The sequence below is a fragment of the Schistocerca gregaria genome, chromosome 1 (assembly GCF_023897955.1).
Source record: "Schistocerca gregaria isolate iqSchGreg1 chromosome 1, iqSchGreg1.2, whole genome shotgun sequence".
In the NCBI taxonomy this organism is placed as follows: domain Eukaryota; kingdom Metazoa; phylum Arthropoda; class Insecta; order Orthoptera; family Acrididae; genus Schistocerca; species Schistocerca gregaria.
Genome location: NC_064920.1, coordinates 359,976,184 through 359,998,723, shown reverse-complemented (window position 1 = coordinate 359,998,723; position 22,540 = coordinate 359,976,184). Strand labels below are relative to the sequence as shown.

Genomic DNA, 22,540 nt, shown 5'->3' with positions numbered 1-22,540 from the left:
ATGAAAGTCAGTTGCTCTGTTTAATACCTCAAAATGTGTACAATGTAATGAACTTCTTATTTAAATGCAGACATCTTCTAAACACAGTATACTTTTCTGACAAAGCAGTCATCATCACATTTAAAGAGTGTGTTATTTATGCATGCTTTATAGCACATTGCATTGGAAGCTCTTGATTGTGATTCAGGTAGGAACTAATAGCCGTTCTGTTATAAATCAGTCTGAGCAACAACGATCATATTTCAGGATGAGTAATAGAGCATTGCCCTGAAAAAATGGCACACACGATAATCATAACTCTATTGAAAACGGGAACATGCTAAAGCAACTATTATTTCATGGGATTTGAAACTGCTCAATTTATTGTTTATCCTAGCAGGTGCTGCAGAAATATCATGTAATCTACTTCGAGACTCAGTGATACAGTACATGTCTCCTTTAAAACCCCAGAACGGTGTTACAAAAATTATATGCAGTAGTATGTAATTAACTTACATACTTTTTTAGTTTTTCATCAACAGATTTTCATAATATGATACTGGTCGCAAAATTTAGCTGAAAGGAAGATCATGATCTAGGTATTGTAGAAATCACAAATATTATGTACTCATGGAAAAGAAAAATATTGATTGTGAGTACTTGCATTGGAATCTGTCAACAGCAGAATGATAAGTACTTAATTTTTTAGTAAATGGTCATGACAGTAATGAATTGTGAAGTTAAGTAGCTGTTGTATTGTGAAGCAACGTAGTTCCATTTCGAACCTAAATCTGTAGTATATGAATTTTCTGGAACAATTTTTGTAAATGAGTAAGTCCCTTTAAATGGATAATGGCTATACATAAACAATGTCAGTTCTGCATATAAAGTGAGAGAGAAAAAGTTTGCATGCTTTACTACAGAACCAATAGTGAATGTGAGTTAGGAATGTGTGTGTGTGATGGTTTTAGCTTCTAAACATCAATTTTTCAAAAATACATTTTGTAATCTACAGAGTATGATTTGTGTAGACTATAAATTTTGTCACAATATAGTAGCATTGGAAATGCATTACAACTATTAAAATATTTAACTCTGCACCTGCTGTCATACTTTCTTTCCAAATGTTATGGAAACTGGTGCCCATTGCAGAATTTGAGTTAATGTCAAGGCTCCTTTCATCTGATATCCTTGACTGCCAATTCTGCTACATGAGCCAAAGTTTCAGCTAAAAGCACTATATTTATGTTATGAATACAGTTCAGTATGTGGAGAATGAATTTTCCAAACTGCTATGTGAAAGTGAACAAAAATACATAATGAGAGACAGTAAAATTGTGTTTAAGAAATATGGGTTCATGGAAATCGGTGTACCAAGAAAGAAGAGAACACAGCTAGAAATAAATTACATAACCTTTCTAATTCAGCGTCAAAAATTGGCACAAATCTTTCGTTGTTGTTACACCTGTAATTGACATTGGTTCGAGTAAACTTCTAGATATAGAAATTATATCTAAATACTCCCACTTAGGTAACTCTCAGGCTTTCCCAGCTTGGGTTGTCAGGTGTTCTGCTGGATGTCAGCATCATACTTGCACAATGCTGATATCCGGCTGAACACCCGACAACTCAAGATGTCACTGCCACTTATGTTCAACAAGAATAAAGTCAGTCTTATACATAAGAAGTCTAATTACTTCTTATTTTATTGTTATATCAATTTAAACCCTATTATATATATATATTAAAAATAAAGATTCCAAGACTTACCAAGCGGGAAAGCGCCGGCAGACAGGCACATGAACAAAACACACAACACACACACAGAATTACAAGCTTTCGCAACTGGCAGTTGCTTCGTCAGGAAGGAAGGAAGGAGAGGGAAAAATGAAAGGGTGTGGGTTTTAAGGGAGAGGGTAAGGAGTCATTCCAATCCCGGGAGCGGAAAGACTTCCCTTAGGGGAAAAAAAGGACAGGTATACACTCGCACACACACACACACACACATATCCATCCGCACATACACAGACACAAGCAGACATATTTAAAGGCAAAGAGTTAAGGGCAGAGATGTCAGTCGAGGCGGAAGTACAGAGGCAAAGAAGTTGTTGAAAGACAGGTGAGGTATGAGCGGCGGCAACTTGAAATTAGCGGAGGTTGAGGCCTGGCGGATATCGAGAAGAGAGGATATACTGAAGGGCGAGTTCCCATCTCCGGAGTTCGGATAGGTTGGTGTTGGTGGGAAGTATCCAGATAACTCGGACGGTGTAACACTGTGCCAAGATGTGCTGGCCGTGCATCAAGGCATGTTTAGCCACAGGGTGATCCTCATTACCAACAAACACTGTCTGCCTGTGTCCATTCATGCGAATGGACAGTTTGTTGCTGGTCATTCCCACATAGAAAGCATCACAGTGCAGGCAGGTCAGTTGGTAAATCACGTGGGTGCTTTCACATGTGGCTCTCCCTTTGATTGTGTACACCTTCCGGGTTACAGGACTGGAGTAGGTGGTGGTGGGAGGGTGCATAGGACAGGTTTTACACCGGGGGCGGTTGCAAGGGTAGGAGCCAGAGGGTAGGGGAGGTGGTTTGGGGATTTCATAGGGATGAACCAAGAGGTTACGAAGGTTAGGTGGACGGCGGAAAGACACTCTTGGTGGAGTGGGGAGGATTTCATGAAGGATGGATCTCATTTCGGGGCAGGATTTTAGGAAGTCGTATCCCTGCTGGAGAGCCACATTCAAGGTCTGATCCAGTCCTGGGAAGTATTCTGTTACAAGTGGGGCACTTTTGGGGTTCTTCTGTGGGAGGTCCTGGGTTTGAGGGGATGAGGAAGTGGCTCTGGTTATCTGCTTCTGTACCAGGTTGGGAGGGTAGTTGCGGGATGCGAAAGCTGTTTTCAGGTTGTTGGTGTAATGGTCGAGGGATTCAGGACTGGAGCAGATTCGTTTGCCACGAAGGCCTAGGCTGTAGGGAAGGGACCGTTTGATATGGAATGGGTGGCAGCTGTCATAATGGAGGTACTGTTGCTTGTTGGTGGGTTTGATGTGGACGGATGTGTGCAGCTGGCCATTGGACAGATGGAGGTCAACATCTAGGAAAGTGGCATGGGATTTGGAGTAGGACCAGGTGAATCTGATGGAACCAAAGGAGTTGAGGTTGGAGAGGAAATTCTGGAGTTGTTCTTCACTGTGAGTCCAGATCATGAAGATGTCGTCAATAAATCTGTACCAAACTTTGGGTTGGCAGGCTTGGGTAACCAAGAAGGCTTCCTCTAAGCGACCCATAAATAGGTTGGCATACGAGGGGGCCATCCTGGTACCCATGGCTGTTCCCTTTGATTGTTGGTATGTCTGGCCTTCAAAAGTGAAGAAGTTGTGGGTCAGGATGAAGCTGGCTAAGGTGACGAGGAAAGAGGTTTTAGGTAGGGTGGCAGGTGATCGGCGTGAAAGGAAGTGCTCCATTGCAGCGAGGCCCTGGACGTGCGGGATATTTGTGTATAGGGAAGTGGCATCAATGGTTACCAGGATGGTTTCTGGGGGTAACAGACTGGGTACGGATTCCAGGCGTTCGAGAAAGTGGTTGGTGTCTTTGATGAAGGATGGGAGACTGCATGTAATGGGTTGAAGGTGTTGATCTACGTAGGCAGAGATGCGTTCTGTGGGGGCTTGGTAACCAGCTACAATGGGGCGGCCAGGATGTTTGGGTTTGTGAATTTTAGGAAGTAGGTAGAAGGTAGGAGTGCGAGGTGACGGTGGGGTGAGGAGTTTGATGGAGTCAGGTGAAAGGTTTTGTAGGGGGCCTAAGGTTCTGAGGATTCCTTGAAGCTCCGCCTGGACATCAGGAATGGGATTACTTCGGCAAACTTTGTATGTAGAGTTGTCTGAAAGCTGACGCAGTCCTTCAGCCACATACTCCCGACGATCAAGTACCACAGTCGTGGAACCCTTGTCAGCCGGAAGAATGATGATGGATCGGTCAGCTTTCAGATCACGGATAGCCTGGGATTCGGCTGTGGTGATGTTGGGAGTAGGATTAAGGTTTTTCAAGAAAGATTGAGAGGCAAGGCTGGAAGTGAGAAATTCCTGGAAGGTTTGGAGAGGGTGATTTTGAGGAAGAGGAGGTGGGTCCCGCTGTGATGGAGGACGGAACTGTTGCAGGCAGGGTTCAATTTGGATAGTGTCTTGGGGAGTTGGATCATTAGGAGTGGGATCAGGATTGTTTTTCTTCGTGGCAAAGTGATATTTCCAGCAGAGACTACGAGTGTAGGACAGTAAATCCTTGACAAGGGCAGTTTGGTTGAACCTGGGAGTGGGGCTGAAGGTGAGGCCTTTGGATAGGACAGAGGTTTCGGATTGGGAGAGGGGTTTGGAGGAAAGGTTAACTACTGAATTGGGGTGTTGTGGTTCCAGATTGTGTTGACTAGAATTTTGAGGTGTTGGGGGGAGTGGAGCTGGAAGTGGGAGATTGAGTAGATGGGAGAGACTGGGTCTGTGTGCAATGAGAGGAGGTTGAGGTTTGTTGGAAAGGTTGTGGAGGGTGAGTGAGTTGCCTTTCCGGAGGTGGGAAACCAGGAGATTGGATAGTTTTTTGAGGTGGAGGGTGGCATGTTGTTCTAATTTGCGGTTGGCCTGTAGGAGGATGCTATGTACAGCCGGTGTGGATGCGGGAGAGGAAAGATTGAGGACTTTGATTTGGGATAGGAGTTGACGGGTGTGTTCATTGGCCGAGTCGATGTATAGGTGAAGGATTAGGCGGGTGAGGGTGGGTTCCATCAGATTCACCTGGTCCTACTCCAAATCCCATGCCACTTTCCTAGATGTTGACCTCCATCTGTCCAATGGCCAGCTGCACACATCCGTCCACATCAAACCCACCAACAAGCAACAGTACCTCCATTATGACAGCTGCCACCCATTCCATATCAAACGGTCCCTTCCCTACAGCCTAGGCCTTCGTGGCAAACGAATCTGCTCCAGTCCTGAATCCCTCGACCATTACACCAACAACCTGAAAACAGCTTTCGCATCCCGCAACTACCCTCCCAACCTGGTACAGAAGCAGATAACCAGAGCCACTTCCTCATCCCCTCAAACCCAGGACCTCCCACAGAAGAACCCCAAAAGTGCCCCACTTGTAACAGAATACTTCCCAGGACTGGATCAGACCTTGAATGTGGCTCTCCAGCAGGGATACGACTTCCTAAAATCCTGCCCCGAAATGAGATCCATCCTTCATGAAATCCTCCCCACTCCACCAAGAGTGTCTTTCCGCCGTCCACCTAACCTTCGTAACCTCTTGGTTCATCCCTATGAAATCCCCAAACCACCTCCCCTACCCTCTGGCTCCTACCCTTGCAACCGCCCCCGGTGTAAAACCTGTCCTATGCACCCTCCCACCACCACCTACTCCAGTCCTGTAACCCGGAAGGTGTACACAATCAAAGGGAGAGCCACATGTGAAAGCACCCACGTGATTTACCAACTGACCTGCCTGCACTGTGATGCTTTCTATGTGGGAATGACCAGCAACAAACTGTCCATTCGCATGAATGGACACAGGCAGACAGTGTTTGTTGGTAATGAGGATCACCCTGTGGCTAAACATGCCTTGATGCACGGCCAGCACATCTTGGCACAGTGTTACACCGTCCGAGTTATCTGGATACTTCCCACCAACACCAACCTATCCGAACTCCGGAGATGGGAACTCGCCCTTCAGTATATCCTCTCTTCTCGATATCCGCCAGGCCTCAACCTCCGCTAATTTCAAGTTGCCGCCGCTCATACCTCACCTGTCTTTCAACAACTTCTTTGCCTCTGTACTTCCGCCTCGACTGACATCTCTGCCCTTAACTCTTTGCCTTTAAATATGTCTGCTTGTGTCTGTGTATGTGCGGATGGATATGTGTGTGTGTGTGTGTGTGCGAGTGTATACCTGTCCTTTTTTTCCCCTAAGGGAAGTCTTTCCGCTCCCGGGATTGGAATGACTCCTTACCCTCTCCCTTAAAACCCACACCCTTTCATTTTTCCCTCTCCTTCCTTCCTTCCTGACGAAGCAACTGCCAGTTGCGAAAGCTTGTAATTCTGTGTGTGTGTTGTGTGTTTTGTTCATGTGCCTGTCTGCCGGCGCTTTCCCGCTTGGTAAGTCTTGGAATCTTTATTTTTAATATATTTTTCCCATGTGGAAGTTTCTTTCTGTTTTATTTACATCTATTATATATATATATATATATATATATATATATATATATATATATATATATATATATATATATAGGGTGTTTCAAAAATGACCGGTATATCTGAAACGGCAATACAAACTAAACGAGCAGCGATAGAAATACACCGTTTGTTGCAATATGCTTGGAACAACAGTACAATTTCAGGCAGACAAACTTTCGAAATTACAGTAGTTACAATTGTCAACAACAGGTGGCGCTGCGGTCTGGGAAACTCTATAGTACGATATTTTCCACATATTCACCATGCGTAGCAATAATATGGCATAGTCTCTGAATGAAATTACCCGAAACCTTTGTCAACGTGTCTGGCGGAATGGCTTCACATGCAGATGAGATGTACTGCTTCAGCTGTTCAATTGTTTCTGGATTCTGGCGGTACACCTGGTCTTTCAAGTGTCCCCACAGAAAGAAGTCACAAGGGTTCATGTCTGGCGAATAGGGAGGCCAATGCACGCCACCTCCTGTATGTTTCAGATAGCCCAAAGCAATCACACGATCATCGAAATATTCATTCAGGAAATTAAAGACGTCGGCCGTGCGATGTGGCCGGGCACCATCTTGCATAAACCATGAGGTGTTCGCAGTGTCGTCTAAGGCAGTTTGTACCACCACAAATTCACGAAGAATGTCCAGATAGCATGATGCAGTAATTGTTTCGGATCTGAAAAATGGGCCAATTATTCCTTTGGAAGAAATGGCGGCCCAAACCAGTGCTTTTTGAGGATGCAGGGATGATGGGACTGCAACATGGGGCTTTTCGGTTCCCCATATGCGCCAGTTCTGTTTATTGACGAAGCCGTCCAGGTAAAAATAAGCTTCGTCAGTAAACCAAATGCTGCCCACATGCATATCGCCGTCATCAATCCTGTGCACTATATCGTTAGCGAATGTCTCTCGTGCAGCAATGGTAGCGGCGCTGAGGGGTTGCCGCATTTGAATTTTGTATGGATAGAGGTGTAAACTCTGGCGCACGAGACGATACATGGACGTTGGCGTCATTTGGACCGCAGCTGCAACACGGCGAATGGAAACCCGAGGCCGCTGTTGGATCACCTGCTGCATTAGCTGCGCATTGCCCTCTGTGGTTGCCGTACACGGTCGCCCTACCTTTCCAGCATGTTCATCCTTCATGTTCCCAGTCTGTTGAAATTTTTCAAACAGATCCTTTATTGTATCGCTTTTCGGTCCTTTGGTTACATTAAACCTCCGTCGAAAACTTCGTCTTGTTGCAACAACACTGTGTTCTAGGCGGTGGAATTCCAACACCAGAAAAATCCTCTGTTCTAAGGAATAAACCATGTTGTCCACAGGACACTTGCACGTTGTGAACAGCACACGCTTACAGCAGGAAGACGACGTACAGAATGGCGCACCCACAGACTGCGTTGTCTTCTATATCTTTCACATCACTTGCAGCGCCATCTGTTGTTGAAAATTGTAACTACTGTAATTTCAAAAGTTTGTCCGCCTGAAAATGTACTGTTGTCCCCAGCATATTGCAACAAACAGTGTATTTCTATCGCTGCTTGTTTAGTTTTTATTGCTGTCTCAAATATACCGGTCATTTTTGAAACACCCTGTATAACTTCCACATGGGAAAAATATATTAAAAACAAAGATTCCAAGACTTACCAAGCGGGAAAGTGCCGGTAGATAGGCACAATGAATAAAACACACACAGAGAATTTCGAGCTTTCGCAACCGGCGGCTGCTTCGTCAGGAAAGAGGGAAGGAAAAGGAAAGATGAAAGGATGTGGGTTTTAAGGGAGAGGGTAAGGAGTCATTCCAATCCCGGGAGCGGAAAGACTTACCTTAGGGGGAAAAAAGGATAGGTATGTACTCACGCACACACACACACACACACACACACACACACACACACACACACACACACACACACATATCCATCCATACATACACAGACACAAGCAGACATATTTAAAGGCAAAGAGTATGGGGAGAGATGTAAGTCAAGGCGGAAGTCTGGAGGCAAAGATAATGTTGAATGACAGGTGAGGTATGAGTGGCAGCAACTTGAAATTAGCGGAGATTGAGGCCTGGTGGATAACAAGAAGAGAGGATATATTGAAGGGCAAGTTCCCATCTCCAGAGTTTGGATAGGTTGGTGTTGGTGGGAAGTATCCAGATAACTCGGACGGTGTAACACTGTGCCATGATGTGCTGGCTGTGCACCAAGGCATGTTTAGCCACAGGGTGATTCTCATTACCAACAAACACTGTCTGCCTGTGTCCATTCATGTGAATGGACAGTTTGTTGCTGGTCATTCCCACATAGAAAGTGTCACAGTGTAGGCTGGTCAGTTGGTAAATCACGTGGGTGCTTTCACACGTGGCTCTGCCTTTGATCGTGTGCACCTTCCGGGTTACAGGACTGGAGTAGATGGTGGTGGGAGGGTGCATAGGACAGGTTTTACACCGGGGGCGGTTGCAAGGGTAGGAGCCAGAGGGTAGGGAAGGTGGTTTGGGGATTTCATAGGGATGAACCAAGAGGTTATGAAGGTTAGGTGGACGGCGGAAAGACACTCTTGGTGGAGTGGGAAGGATTTCATGAAGGATGGATCTCATTTCGGGGCAGGATTTTAGGAAGTCGTATCCCTGCTGGAGAGCCACATTCAGAGTCTGATCCAGTCCCGGGAAGTATCCTGTCCTGAACCTCTTGGTTCATCCCTATGAAATCCCCAAACCACATTCCCTAACCTCTGCCTCCTACCCTTGCAACCGCCCCCGGTGTAAAACCTGTCCTATGCACCCTCCCACCACCACCTACTCCAGTCCTGTAACCCGGAAGGTGCACACGATCAAAGGCAGAGCCACGTGTGAAAGCACCCACGTGATTTACCAACTGACCAGCCTACACTGTGACACTTTCTATGTGGGAATGACCAGCAACAAACTGTCCATTCACATGAATGGACACAGGCAGACAGTGTTTGTTGGTAATGAGAATCACCCTGTGGCTAAACATGCCTTGGTGCACAGCCAGCACATCATGGCACAGTGTTACACCATCCGAGTTATCTGGATACTTCCCACCAACACCAACCTATCCGAACTCCGGAGATGGGAACTTGCCCTTCAATATATCCTCTCTTCTCGTTATCCGCCAGGCCTCAATCGCCACTAATTTCAAGTTGCCGCCACTCATACCTCACTGTCATTCAACATCATCTTTGCCTCCACACTTCTGCCTTGACTTACATCTCTGCCCATACTCTTTGCCTTTAAATATGTCTGCTTGTGTCTGTGTATGTATTGATGGATATGTGTGTGTGTGTGTGTGTGTGTGTGTGTGTGTGTGTGTGTGTGTGTGTGTGTGCGAGCGAGTATATACCTATCCTTTTTTCCCCCTAAGGTAAGTCTTTCCGCTCCCAGGATTGGAATGACTCCTTACCCTCTCCCTTAAAATCCACATCCTTTCATCTTTCCTTTTCCTTCCCTCTTTCCTGACAAATCAGCCGCCGGTTGCAAAAGCTCGAAATTCTGTGTGTGTGTTTGTGTGTTTTATTCATTGTGCCTATCTACCGGCGCTTTCCTGCTTGGTAAGTCTTGGAATCTTTGTTTTTAATATATATATATATATATATATATATATATATATATATATATATATATATATATATATAACACACACACACATCTTTGGTGCTACTGTCCATATTTCATTATTCTAAAATGTACCTCTCTGTTCATTTGATGAAAATCTCAGCATTCATTTTTAGTATTTTGAATTCTTAACTGTATCACTGCAGCAAATTCTTCCTTGTGAGGTACACATAACATACTTGTACAATCTTAAATAGACTCAAAATTTTCTCAGTTTTCTTGATATATTAATTACTCTCTTATGATCTCTGTGTTCTGAAGTATAAGTCAATGTACATTGGATTGTATTATTATGAGTCCTCAAGCTTTCATCAGCTGGAACAGGAGTTGTTCCCTTGGTGGTGTACAGAAGTGACTCTTGATGCCAAGAGACTATAGAGGAATATCCTGAGTTGTTTATATCCCAGTATCAGTGGCCAACTAGCGTACCTCCATCAGAGAGACCAATAAACTTTTGGGTTGCATATAAGTTTCTTGTCACCTCAGTATAATGTACCTGAGTGTTACGTAAAAAATATCATCTCAGAGTAGACTAGATTAGATTAGATTAGATTAGATTAGATTAATACTTGTTCCATAGATCATGAATACGACACTTCGTAATGATGTGGAACATGTCAGGTTAATGAAAGATGTCTGTACAAGATATTACATTACACAAAATATTGCATGACACTAATGCTTAAGTTAGTTTTTTTCCTCTCCCTTAATTTATATCTAAAAAGTCAGCCAATGAGTAGAAGGAGTTGTCATCTAGAAATTCTTTTAATTTATTTTTAAATGTTGGTTGACTATATGTCAGGCTTTTGATGCTGTTTGGTAGGTGACCAAAGACATTTGTGGCAGCATAATTTACCCCCTTCTGTGTCAAAGTCAGATTTAACCCTGCATAGTGAAGATCATCCTTTCTCCTGGTGTTATAGCTATGCACACTGCTATTACTTTTGAACTGGGCTGGATTATTAACAACAAATCTCATAAGTGAATATATATACTGTGTGGTTACTGTGAGGATCCCTAGATCCTTAAATAGATGTCTGCAAGATGACCGTGGGTGGGCTCCAGCAGTTATTCTGATTACACGTTTTTGAGCAATGAATACTTTTCTACTCAACGATGAATTACCCCAGAATATGATACCATACGAAAGCAGTGAATGAAAGTAGGCATAGTAAGCTAATTTACTGAGATTCTTATCACCAAAATTTGCAATAACCCTAATAGCATACGTAGCCGAACTCAGATGTTTCAGCAGACCATCAATGTGTTGCTTCCAGTTTAACCTCTCATCAATGGACACACCTAAAAATTTTGAAAATTCTACCTTAGCTACAGACTTCTGTTCAAAGTCTATATTTATTACTGGAGTTGTGCCATTTACTGTACAGAACTGTATATACTGTGTTTTATCAAAATTTAAAGAGAGTCCGTTTGCTGAGAACCACTGAATAATTTTGTGAAAAACATCATTTACAATTACATCACTTAGTTCTTGGTTTTTGGATGTCATTACTATACTTGTATCATCAGCAAAAAGTACTAACTTTGCATCTTTATTAATGTGGAATGGTAAGTCATTAATGTATATCAAGAACAGTAAAGGACCGAAGATCGAAGCCTGTGGGACCCCGTACTTGATAGCCCCCAGTTTGAGGAATCAGCTGTTATTTAACATTACATGAACTACTTATTTCAACTTTCTGCATTCTTCCAGTTAAGTATGAATTAAACCATTTGTGCACTGCCCCCCTCAAACCATAATGATTTAGCTTATCTAAAAGAATTCCATGATTTACACAGTCAAAGGCCTTTGAGAGATCACCAAAAAATACCAATGGGTGATGTCCGGTTATTCAGAGCATTTAATATTTGATCAGTGAAAGCATATATAGCATTTTCTGTTGAAAAGCCTTTCTGAAAACCAAACTGACATTTTGTTAGTGCTTTATTTTTACATATATGGGAGGCTACTCTTGAATACATTACTTTCTCAAAAGTTTTTGATAGAGCTGTCAGAAGAGAGATTGGGCGTTAGTTGTTGACATCCAACGTACCCCCCTTTTTATGCAATGGTTTTACAATGGCATATTCCAGTCTATCGGGGAAAACACCCTGCTCCAAAGAGGTATTACATAGGTGGCAGAGAATCCTACTTATCTGTGGGGAACAAGCTTTAAGTATCTTACTGGAAATGCCATCAATTCCGTAAGAGCTTTTACTTTTCAGTGAGTTTATTATTTTACTGATTTCAGAGGGAGAGGTTCGTGGAAATACAGTTGTTTCAAACTGCACAGGTACGGCCTCTTCTATTAGAAGCCCTCCCTCTTCTAGTGAAGATCTAGATCCTACTTTCTCCACAACATTTAAAAAATGATTATTGAAAATATTTCCAATTTCAGATTGTTTGTTAGTACACTTGTCATTCTTGTTTTATGGCACTAAACTCTTCCTGTGCTCTTGGTTGCCCTGTTTCCCTTTCAATAATATTCCAAATTGCTTTAATTTTATTATCAGAGTTACTGATCTCAGACATGATACACATGCTTCTGGACTTTTTAATAACTTTTCTTAGTACCGAACAATAGTTTTTATAATATTGAACAATTTCGGGGTCACTACTCCCTCTTGCTGTTAGATACAGTTCTCTTTTACGGTTGCAAGATATTCTTGTTCCTTTAGTTAGCCAAGGTTTTTTATATGTTTTCTTGGAATTATGTTTCACTGTTTTCTTGGGAAAACAATTTTCAAATACCCTTAAAAATGTATCGTGAAATAAGTTATATTTCAAGTTTGCATCGGGTTCCATATACACTTCATCCCAGTCTAGCTCCTTTAGTCTTTCCCTAAAGTTTGCAGTATTTATATTGTTAATTGAACGCACTGCTTTGAAATTCTGATTTGATATACTGCATGGAGCTATGCCATGTACTGTAACTAGCTGTGCACCATGATCTGAAAGACCATTCTCAACAGGATAAGCATTTATGTCCTTAAACTTATCTTGGTCTATAAAAAAGTTATCTATCAATGTCCTGCTGTTCTTTGTTATCCGAGTAGGAAAATCAATGACGGAGCTCAAATTGAAAGAACTGAGTAATACTGCAAGGTCATTCTTCCTATCACACTCTTTCAGGGAATCAACATTGAAATCCCCACAAATGATAATTTTCTTCCCCCTGTCTGACAATTATGACAATTCTCTCATGCCTGTGATGATAAAGGAAATAATCAGAGGCTTAAAATACAATCCTACACATACATAGACACTGTGTGTGTGTGTGTGTGTGTGTGTGTGTGTGTGTGTGTGTGTGTGTTACCATATCTTCTAAACCACTGGATTGATTTAAACCAAATTTGGGTTCCTAATCCATCACATCTACACTGTACTGCCCAGCAGGCTCATTATGCATTGTAATGCAATCCAGCAGCTTTACATGCAGATGGGCATGGCTCAACACAGAGATGGGGAGGAGGAGGTGGATAGCCAGGTGGTGGAGGATGAGTTGGACAGAGAAAGGGGAGGAGGTGATGGATAGACAGCGAGGGGTGAGGAGGAGATGGTCAGATAGAGTTGGGAGGATGAGAGGACTGAGAGAAAGGGAGTGGGAGGAGATGTATGTACAGAAACAGGGTAGGAAGAGATGAACAGAGGGAGGAGGAGATGGAGAGAGAGGGGAAGGAGGAAATGGATGGAGAGAGGGGCAGAAGGAGATAGACTAAAAGAGGAACATAAGGAGATGTACAGAGTAAGTGGGAGGAGGAGAAGGTTGCAGAGAGATGATGGAGTCGGAGATGAACAGAGAAGGGTAGGAGGAGATGAACATGAACACTGAAGGAGGGGAGAGGAGATAGGGAGAGAGTGTGTAGAGGAGGAGATGGGCAGAGAGAGGGGCAGGAGCTGGTTAGAGAGAGGGATGTGAAGAAGTGGACAGGGAGAAGGTGGGGGGGGGGGGGGAGGAGGAAGAGATGTGAGCAATATATGTGCTGTGAGTGGTTGATGCTGTGGGTAAATAACGAGTTTAAATATGAGTACATCATACCCAGAATATTGAGAGAATTATATCCGAGAATGTCATTGCAAAAACCTGCACTACCAGCTAATTAACTGTTTGCGTGTCATGTGGATCATTTTGATGATCTCTCTATGATGTGCAATATGCCATCTTGTGCACGAAAATTAGAGTGTTTTACAAATGTATGTTTAGCTATGTTTATTGTATGGCGATCACTCAGAAAATTTTGAGAATTTATGGACTTATGTTTACTTTTAATTTTAAGCTCTCATTCTTAGTAAATAGTACAAGTTTTACCTCGCTAAGCCTGCTGGATGGACTGACTGCTTGTCCGTCATTTACTTCTTTAGACTTATTATTTAGGTTAAGGCAGCAGTGGAGTTGAAATGAGGATTTTCTACAGGAAAATTTGTTTTTTTCATTTTTAATGTAGGAACGGAAGTAGCATGCTTTTGATGAACTTTTAGCTTCAAAATCAACAGTTTTTCACTGGTTATTAATTAGCTCAGACATAAAGAAAACTATACTGGAGACAAAAGTCAGTCATAGCAACCAATAACAGTCACTGTTGAAGGAACAATTGCAAAGGTTTATGAGAAAAGCTTCAGGTTGAAAATAACTGCACTCATTGAACGTGTAATCTTCAGACAACCTGGAAAAAAAAGGAAAAAAATCTGATTGTTAACTTCAGCTAGCAAATCCTACAAAAAAATCAGTTCTATGCAATAAATAGCAGTTTTTAATGTTTTAACTGGTGATGTAACATGGCTCTACTACTTCTACTCTTACTCTTAAATAAAACAGTACTCACATTTTTGGGACCTGTTAAAAGTGATAAAGAGTGTGAAGTGTGGGAAAATACTAACAATGGAAAATACAGATTAGAATGTGACAGTATTGTGAAATGGAAAGTTGCTAATCACCATATAGCAGAGATACTGAGTTGCAGATAGGCACAACAAAAAGACTGTCACAAATATAGCTTTGGGCCAGTAAGGCCTTCGTCAGAATTAGACAAAAAACACACATATACACACTCGTGCAAATGCAACTCAGACACATGACTGCAGTCTGAGGTAACTGAGGCCATACTGCAAGCAGCAGCACCAGTGCATGATGGGAGCGGTGACTGGGTGGGGGGTGAGGAGGAGGCTGGGGTGGGGAGGGGTAGTAGGGTAGCGGTGGCGAACAGTGACGTGCTGTTGGGGAGCACGCAGGGACATGGTGGAAAGAGGGTAGGGCAGCTATGAGCAGTCAGGAGGGCAGCGGAGAGGTGTGGAGGGGGGGATAGCAGAAAAAGACAGAAGTAAAAAGACAGCTGCATTGGAGGAATGAGGGCTGTCTAGTGCTGGAGTGGGAACGGAGAAGGGGCTGGATGTGAGAGGACAATGACAGAGGCTGAGGGCAGGAGGGTTATGGGAACGTATGATATATTCCAGGGAAAGTTCCCACCTGCACTGTTAAAAAAAGCTGGTGTTGGTGGGAAGGATCCATATGGCACACGCTGTGTAACAGTCATTGAAATGAAGGATGTCATGTTTGATAGTGTGCTCAGCAACAGAATGCTGCATTCTATGTGGGCATGACAACCAACAAGCTGTCTGTCCAAATGAATGGCCAACAACCAACAATGGCCAAGAAACAAGTGAACCACCCTGTTGCTGCGCACACTGTCTAACGTGATGTCCTTCATTTCTGTGACTGCTTCATAGCCTGTGCCATATGGATCCTTCCCACCAACACCAGGTTTTCTGAATTGCGCAGGTAGGAATAATCATCCTGGCCTCAACCTTCATTAGTCATTGTCCTCTCCCATCCAGCTCCTTCTCTGTTCCCATTCCAGCACTATACAACCCTCATTCTTCCATCTCACCCAGTGTTTTTACTTCTGTCCTTTTCCGCTACCTCCCAACTTCTCTCAGCTGCCCTACTCTCTTTCCACCTCATCCCTGCGCACTCCCCCAATGGAACTTCCCTGTCCGCAACACCTACCCTACTATTCCTCCCCCTCCCCACTCCTGCCTTCTCCTTAAACCCACCCAGTCGCCTCTCCCATCGTGTATTGGTGCTGCTGCTCCCAATGTCACATCAGTTGCCTCAGATTGCTGTCATGTGTGTGAGTTGTGTTTGCATGAGCGTGTATGTGTGTGTTTGTCATCTAATTTTGACAAAGACGTTACTGACCAAGAGCTATATTTGTGACAGTCCTTCTGTTGTGCCTATCTGCGATGCAGCATCTCTGCTATATGGTGAGTAGCACTTTCCTTTTCACAAGTGTGGGAAAAATATTGATCTGCATATTCTATGCAAGAAGTAGCCACATTGCTTCCTTTATTGAGAATGAAGGCAATAGAGTAACTTCAATTTGGTGTCCTGGATTCTGTCTGTCAAACTCTTCATATGCATAAAGGCAAAATGTCAGAATTTCGTTCTGACCTGGATCTTGTTACATCTTGACAAATCATTAGCTCACCTCATGGAAAAATAACAATAGCTCTCCATAAGAAGACTCAAGTATAGACACTTGTTCATCCATTGTATAGCCCTGATCTAGGTCCATTCATTTTCCTCTTGTTCCTCAAAGCAAAAGAAACCATCTGTGGTCATCAATTTGAATCACCAAAAGGAGCCACCCAAGTGTATCTGTGGACCTCATAATTGAAGCTTTCATACATTGGTTTGAACAGATGCAGTGATGCACAGAAAATCAGCATACTTTGAAAAGATGTATTGGGATGAGGTTTAAAAGACGATGATTAAGTAAACATCTCAAAACTTTCAGTGTCCCTCTTGAATGTTAAAGTTCAGTAAAACTCATTTGTAAAATAGTAGTAGTCCTAAGCAATAAACTACTGATTAGTGAGAAGGGGGCATAAATTTTCATGATTGCATCTACAAACATACATACATACTCCATAGGCCGCCATGCGGTATGTGGTGGAGGGTCCATTGAACCACTGTTATTCATTCTTGTCCCACTTGCAGATGGAGTGAGGGAAGAACAACTGTTGCTAAGCCTCTGTAAGAGCTCTAATTTCTCTCGCCTTATCTTCATAGTTGTTACACATGATTATGTTGCTGGTGGTAGAATCATTCTGCAGTCAGCCACAAATGTTTTTCAAACTTTCTTAGTAGTATTTCACGAGAAGAACATCATTTTATCTGCAGGGATTCCCATTTGACTTACCAAAGCATTTCTGTAAATTCGCATATTGATCAGATCTATTGGTCACAAATCTAGCAGCACAGCTCAGAATTGCTTTGCTGTCTTCCTTTAATCTGACCTGGTGGGAATAGCAAGCAGTTGAGCAGGACAAAAGAATGTGTCACACTAGTGTTCTATATGTGGTCTCTGTTATATATCAGCTACATTTTCATACAATTTTCCCAATAAATTGAAGTTGAGCATTTGCCTTCCCTACAACCTACCATATATGCTCATTCCATTTCGTGTTGATTTGCAGCATTGTGCCTAGGTATTTAATCCACATGACTACATCAATCAGCAATACTGTATTCAAACCTTACACGATTCATTTTCCTATTCATCTGCTCTAGCTTACATTTTTTAACACTGAGAGCAGTCTGTTTTTCAACACATCAAACAGGAATTCTAAGTCATTCTTTATTGGATGAAGGCAAGAAAGTCACTTAATGATGACTATCCTGTACACAAGTATGTCAGCAGCAAACAGTTGCAAACTGCTGCTCACCTTATCTGTCAGATCATTTATATCATACTTTTCAAACTTTTTGGATCGACAGCTATCTTGAATTGAACATAAAAATGCACTGCCCATTTCTCAGTTTGACATCTTACTTGAAGTCCGGGGTAAATAAACTTAAGTTTTGCAAAAAATGAATGAAGGTAGTTATTTCTTCATAAGTGTTGGTATAACACATTTTAATCAACTTCTAGTTTTATTCTATCTTATCCTTACAATTAAATCAAAGGTAAGGATGAGCTTGCTTCATCATCATCAGTTCTCAAATGTCAGCCCAAGGCTGGGAATTACTACTCGTATCTCCACATTCATTTCAACCAATTTCTTGCATTTATGACTATCAGTGATGAAAAACCTACATCACATAAGTAAGATATCACAAAAGGTCTAAAAACTCTAAAGGTCTTGTTACTGGTTTGCTGATACTCCTACTTCACCAAGCTCCAAAACTCATTCATTGATGAGGAAGTGAGTGATTTCATAGTGGATTCTCAAGAGATATCAATAAATTGCTCTTGTTCTCCAGTGCTAAGTGGTGGTGGAAGTTCTGTATTGAAAGGGTCGTTGATCAAGTTGTGCTGATCTTGTTTTGGGAAGTGCTTCAGATGGTAATCACACAGATTAGTTAAATTATCCACAAACACAGACTTCAATTCTTCTCACTGTCTTTTAAAACTGTGTGAAGAGGAGAGAAAACTTATCAGTTTGAGGTAAAGGATCCTGGTCCAGAAACTACAGGGATGGAAGTTGTAAGAGTCTGACTTTTAATTGCAGACCTTTAACTGCTGTGAGCACTTGCCCGTCTTTGCTGCTGTGAAATGCATCTCTTCTACTGAACCTTAAAAGCTGTGAGATTTGTTCATCTTTGCTACTGTGCAACATCTCTCTTCTACTGAAGAAGTTACCCATATTACTGGGCATTTTTTCTTGTTGCGGTCCATACTAAGTACTCCCAAAATTTGGAAAGCAAAGAACTTGGAGTAGAGGAGTTCCACTGTCAGAGATCTCAGATTGATGTTTGCTTATAACTTATGACTCTGTCATTTCTGGACCAGGATCCCTTATCTCAAACTAATATATTTACCCTGCTCAATCATCTCTGATGATTTGTGACATCATCATGAAAGCATCCTTTTTATCTATATCATTCAACTTTCTTTTTCACAATACTTGTTTCTTTTCGAAGGCTGTGAATTGGTCTGACAATTGCAGAATGTTGGTCTTACTACCTTGAAGAGATACATTCAATGAATGGATTTTCAATGATTTCTCAAAGGTACACCAACAATAAAACTTAGTCACCATTCTATGAACTTCTTGGTGTGCAAAAGTTCCTCATGGACAAGACAAGGATAAAAGTCATTCCTGAGTTCATACTTGCTTTTCAAGATATTCTTATGTGAAAGCCAATAGATAAATTAAGGAAATGGGCTCAACACCCATATGAACACACATCTGATGAAAAACATCTCAACTTAAGTGGCTGACATTTAATGAAGTTAATTCACTGATTGTAGAATGAACGTCAAGGGCTCGTGCTTTTCAACACCACTACTTCTCAGTGAATAAAACAGTTTGTACAGATGACATGAGGAGTCTTCTTACAGATGAAAGCTTGCAATCTGGTATAACAGCCTGCCATGTTATGACCTCCATCTGTACTCACACATACACAATTTTCCTAATTTATGTTATTTTGGTCCACGAAAGTGTGTGATATTTCAAAGAGGCCTGTTGCATTTGTTCCATGAGTTATATTCATGCAAAAAAGAAGATCTTTGATCTTTGTGAAATTTATTGTCTTGTGTCAACCACCATTTAACAGATTAGATAGGCATTATTGTGCCTTCATTCAGCTGAATAATAGAATCACCATTACATTTGAGGTTTTCAACCAATGGATCATTAATGTCATCATTCATATTGAGTATTTGAATTAATAGTGTTGTCTGACAATGGCACACTTGCCAGCTGCTTAGCAGCAGACACCTATCATAATAGGGAACATGACCAGCTCCTCTCCAGTGCACAGACTTCTGTGAGTCCCTGCATTGTTGTGGGGAAGAGAAGGTATGTTTGTATTTTTGTGATGATGAACACTTCCATAGGCCACTTTTGGCAATACCTGTGTCTCTGATTAACGCTTGCCACCCAGGACAGTGTAATGGTGTAATGGATTGCATTACTTAAAAAGTCATCAAGCCACTTGCATACCTGAGAACTTATCTAATATTCTGAGACAGGTAACAGGTTGCAGTGAGGCACTTTGTCAAATGCTTGCTGGAAATGTAGAAATATGAAATTTGCCTGTTGCCCTACATCCATGGTTTCCATAATATTATGCGAGAAAAGGGCAAGCTGAGTTTTGCTTGAGCTCAATTTGTTTTTTGCCTCTCTTGTGCCTGACTAAGATTAAATTAAGACCACTGGATGTAATTTTTATTCCTACAGTGTTCCTACCATGTTAATTAGTAACACTACTGCATTTGTAAGATTCTGTGATGAATATCAAAAGGCACAAAATCATTTTTATTATTATTTTATTCTTGATGATGCTACCACTGGACTAGTCATAATATTTGTCTCAAGTGCATCGTGTAGAAAGAATGGTCCTAATGAATCCAGCTTTGAAGAATATGTAGAACAGTTTACAGTGATAAGTGATTCAGAGTGCTGTCTGTAGTGAAATGAACTGACTGGTGGGATAAATCCAAGACTATCTTCTTTTGTGTTTATGGAAAATTCAATGCTATGCTAAGCTAAGCCACTGAAGAACTGTGAAACAAAATGAACAATGTTAGTGCCTTGCTAGTTATGTGAGGTATCTTGCTCTTTGATATGTATCACAAAGATGGAAGTCGGAAGCTGTGAGATCCAGGCTGTAGGGTGCATGAGGATGAACAGTCCAGTGAAGTTTTGGGAGTTCTTTTCAGGTGCACTGACTTCTATGAGTCCTTGCATTGTTATGAAGAAGAACAGGATTGTTTGCATTTTTGTGATGATGAATACATTGCTGGGGTCACAGTTGCGTGCAACCAGGTGCCGTGTGGGAGATTGGACAGGTTTACACAACTTTGTTGCAATGGTCACAGTGTCCAATGACTTTCCGTGCTTTTGTTCACTGCCAGGTCTTTGTAGATGTTCTTCAGGCACCTGCAAAAGTCTGTGATGCTGTGGTTTTCCACCAAAAGAAACTCAATGATAGCTCTCCGATGGGAACGCACCTCTGTTGTAGAAGCCATTTTGAAGGCTACATATAGTGCTGTCACATCTGAGAACTTCATAAAACTATAGGGGCTGAAGCAGGAATATTGCACAATGTTCCGGAACAAATTTGACATTTTTTCATCGTAAATTGGCCCAGGAAAAAACAGTGTTACATTGCAAATTGGAAACCCCTTGTATAATTTTGACTTCAGTGCAGTAAGGGGATTCTGAACAAAAATCACTGCACTGACAAAATTTTGAGCTCAAAATTCTTTCCCTCCTTCAGAGAACTCAACATCCTATATTTCAGGAAAACTATGCTTGACTACGTGTGGTGAATAATGGTTGAACTATCTTTAATGAGTACCACTGCTTGCCAGGCAGTGTGTGTTTGTATGATGTGTCACCCATCAAAAATCACTGGTACATGATTCATTGACAGTTTATTTCTTACCGTCTTCAAACTGCCACTGTTCATACTTTGTGAGCTCACATATAAATCAGAAAGAGAAAGAGTCCTCAGGAAATATCCAGACACTCTAATTTTCAAAGTCAGAGATCATTTACAGTTTTGTAATACTTTTGTGTTAATCATGTATATAACCTTATAAGCTCCCTTGTTCTTGGGAGATTATGTGGGTTAATTAATGATTATTATGTTACAATCCTCTTGTTGTAGTTGACCGTGTATATCGAGACTTCGTTCATTGTTAAATGCAACTAAATGCAATGGTGTGGTACTAACTGATAAAATGTAATTTATTTCCTTTATCACACTGCACAAACATAAACACACTATTATTCAAACTGTGTGCCACTACTATTAAACATAGAGATAAATCCTTTGGCTCACGCAGCCTACACCTTCCACAGCCTCTCAACAACTGCTTCTACTTGCGACTCTCTGTACCACTGGGAATTGTCGCCCTCCAAAGAACAGCCACTTACAGAAACTACACACCAGTACCCTCACAATCTGTGAGATAAAAGTACATTTCAGTTACATATATATTCATGTTACTTTTTTCAGAAATGTTGGTGTAATTATACTGGAGCTTCTGTAACAAAGAAACAGCACCTACATGCCCAACTGTACAAAAATAATGTTGTTATAAAGTAATGGAATGTCACTTCATGTTCTTCTTTTGTATTGTCTTGATTCTATTTATTTTGTTATGACCAATTTAGGGGGAGTGACTGTTGCAAGCTCTTCAGTTATGCACTTGACCCAGATGCACCAAAACCAGCAGCTGTCTGCAGCCTGGTACCTCTTCCAGAACTCCAAAGGGTCGCTATTGGACTTAGCAATGGCAGGCTATTTCTGGTTCGCAGTGATATGTTGCCTACATCTCCCACTATGGGAGAAGGAAGCTTTGTTATGACTGAGTTGGGAAGCAGCACAGCATTACATTCAGTTACTGCTGTTTTTAGGGATAATGGCATGTAAGTACTAGCTTTCTAACTAATCACATATAATATATTAAAAACAAAGATTCCAAGACTTACCAATCGGGAAAGTGCCGGTAGATAGGCACAATGAATAAAACACACAAACACACACACAGAAATTCCTTGTGTGTTTTATTCATTGTGCCTATCTACCGGCACTTTCCCGCTTGGTAAGTCTTGGAATCTTTGTTTTTAATATATTTTTCCCATGTGGAAGTTTCTTTCTATTTTATTTAATCACATATAATGACACATTTTCACTTTAACTGATAATATTACTGTGATTATGAATCAGTTTG

The 22,540-nt window shown here is 41.7% G+C and overlaps 1 protein-coding gene across 5 annotated transcripts in view; it reads left to right on the top strand.

Moving 5' to 3' along the window:
- The window catches only part of LOC126346074 (leucine-rich repeat serine/threonine-protein kinase 1), a 365,038-nt gene that overhangs the window by 337,515 nt on the left and 4,983 nt on the right, over nt 1–22,540 (top strand). For all 5 annotated transcript variants that reach the window (XM_050002156.1, XM_050002155.1, XM_050002159.1 and 2 more), the window contains one exon: nt 21,981–22,235. In XM_050002156.1, the coding sequence (XP_049858113.1) occupies nt 21,981–22,235 (255 nt within the window). The remainder of the gene's footprint in view (nt 1–21,980; nt 22,236–22,540) is intronic.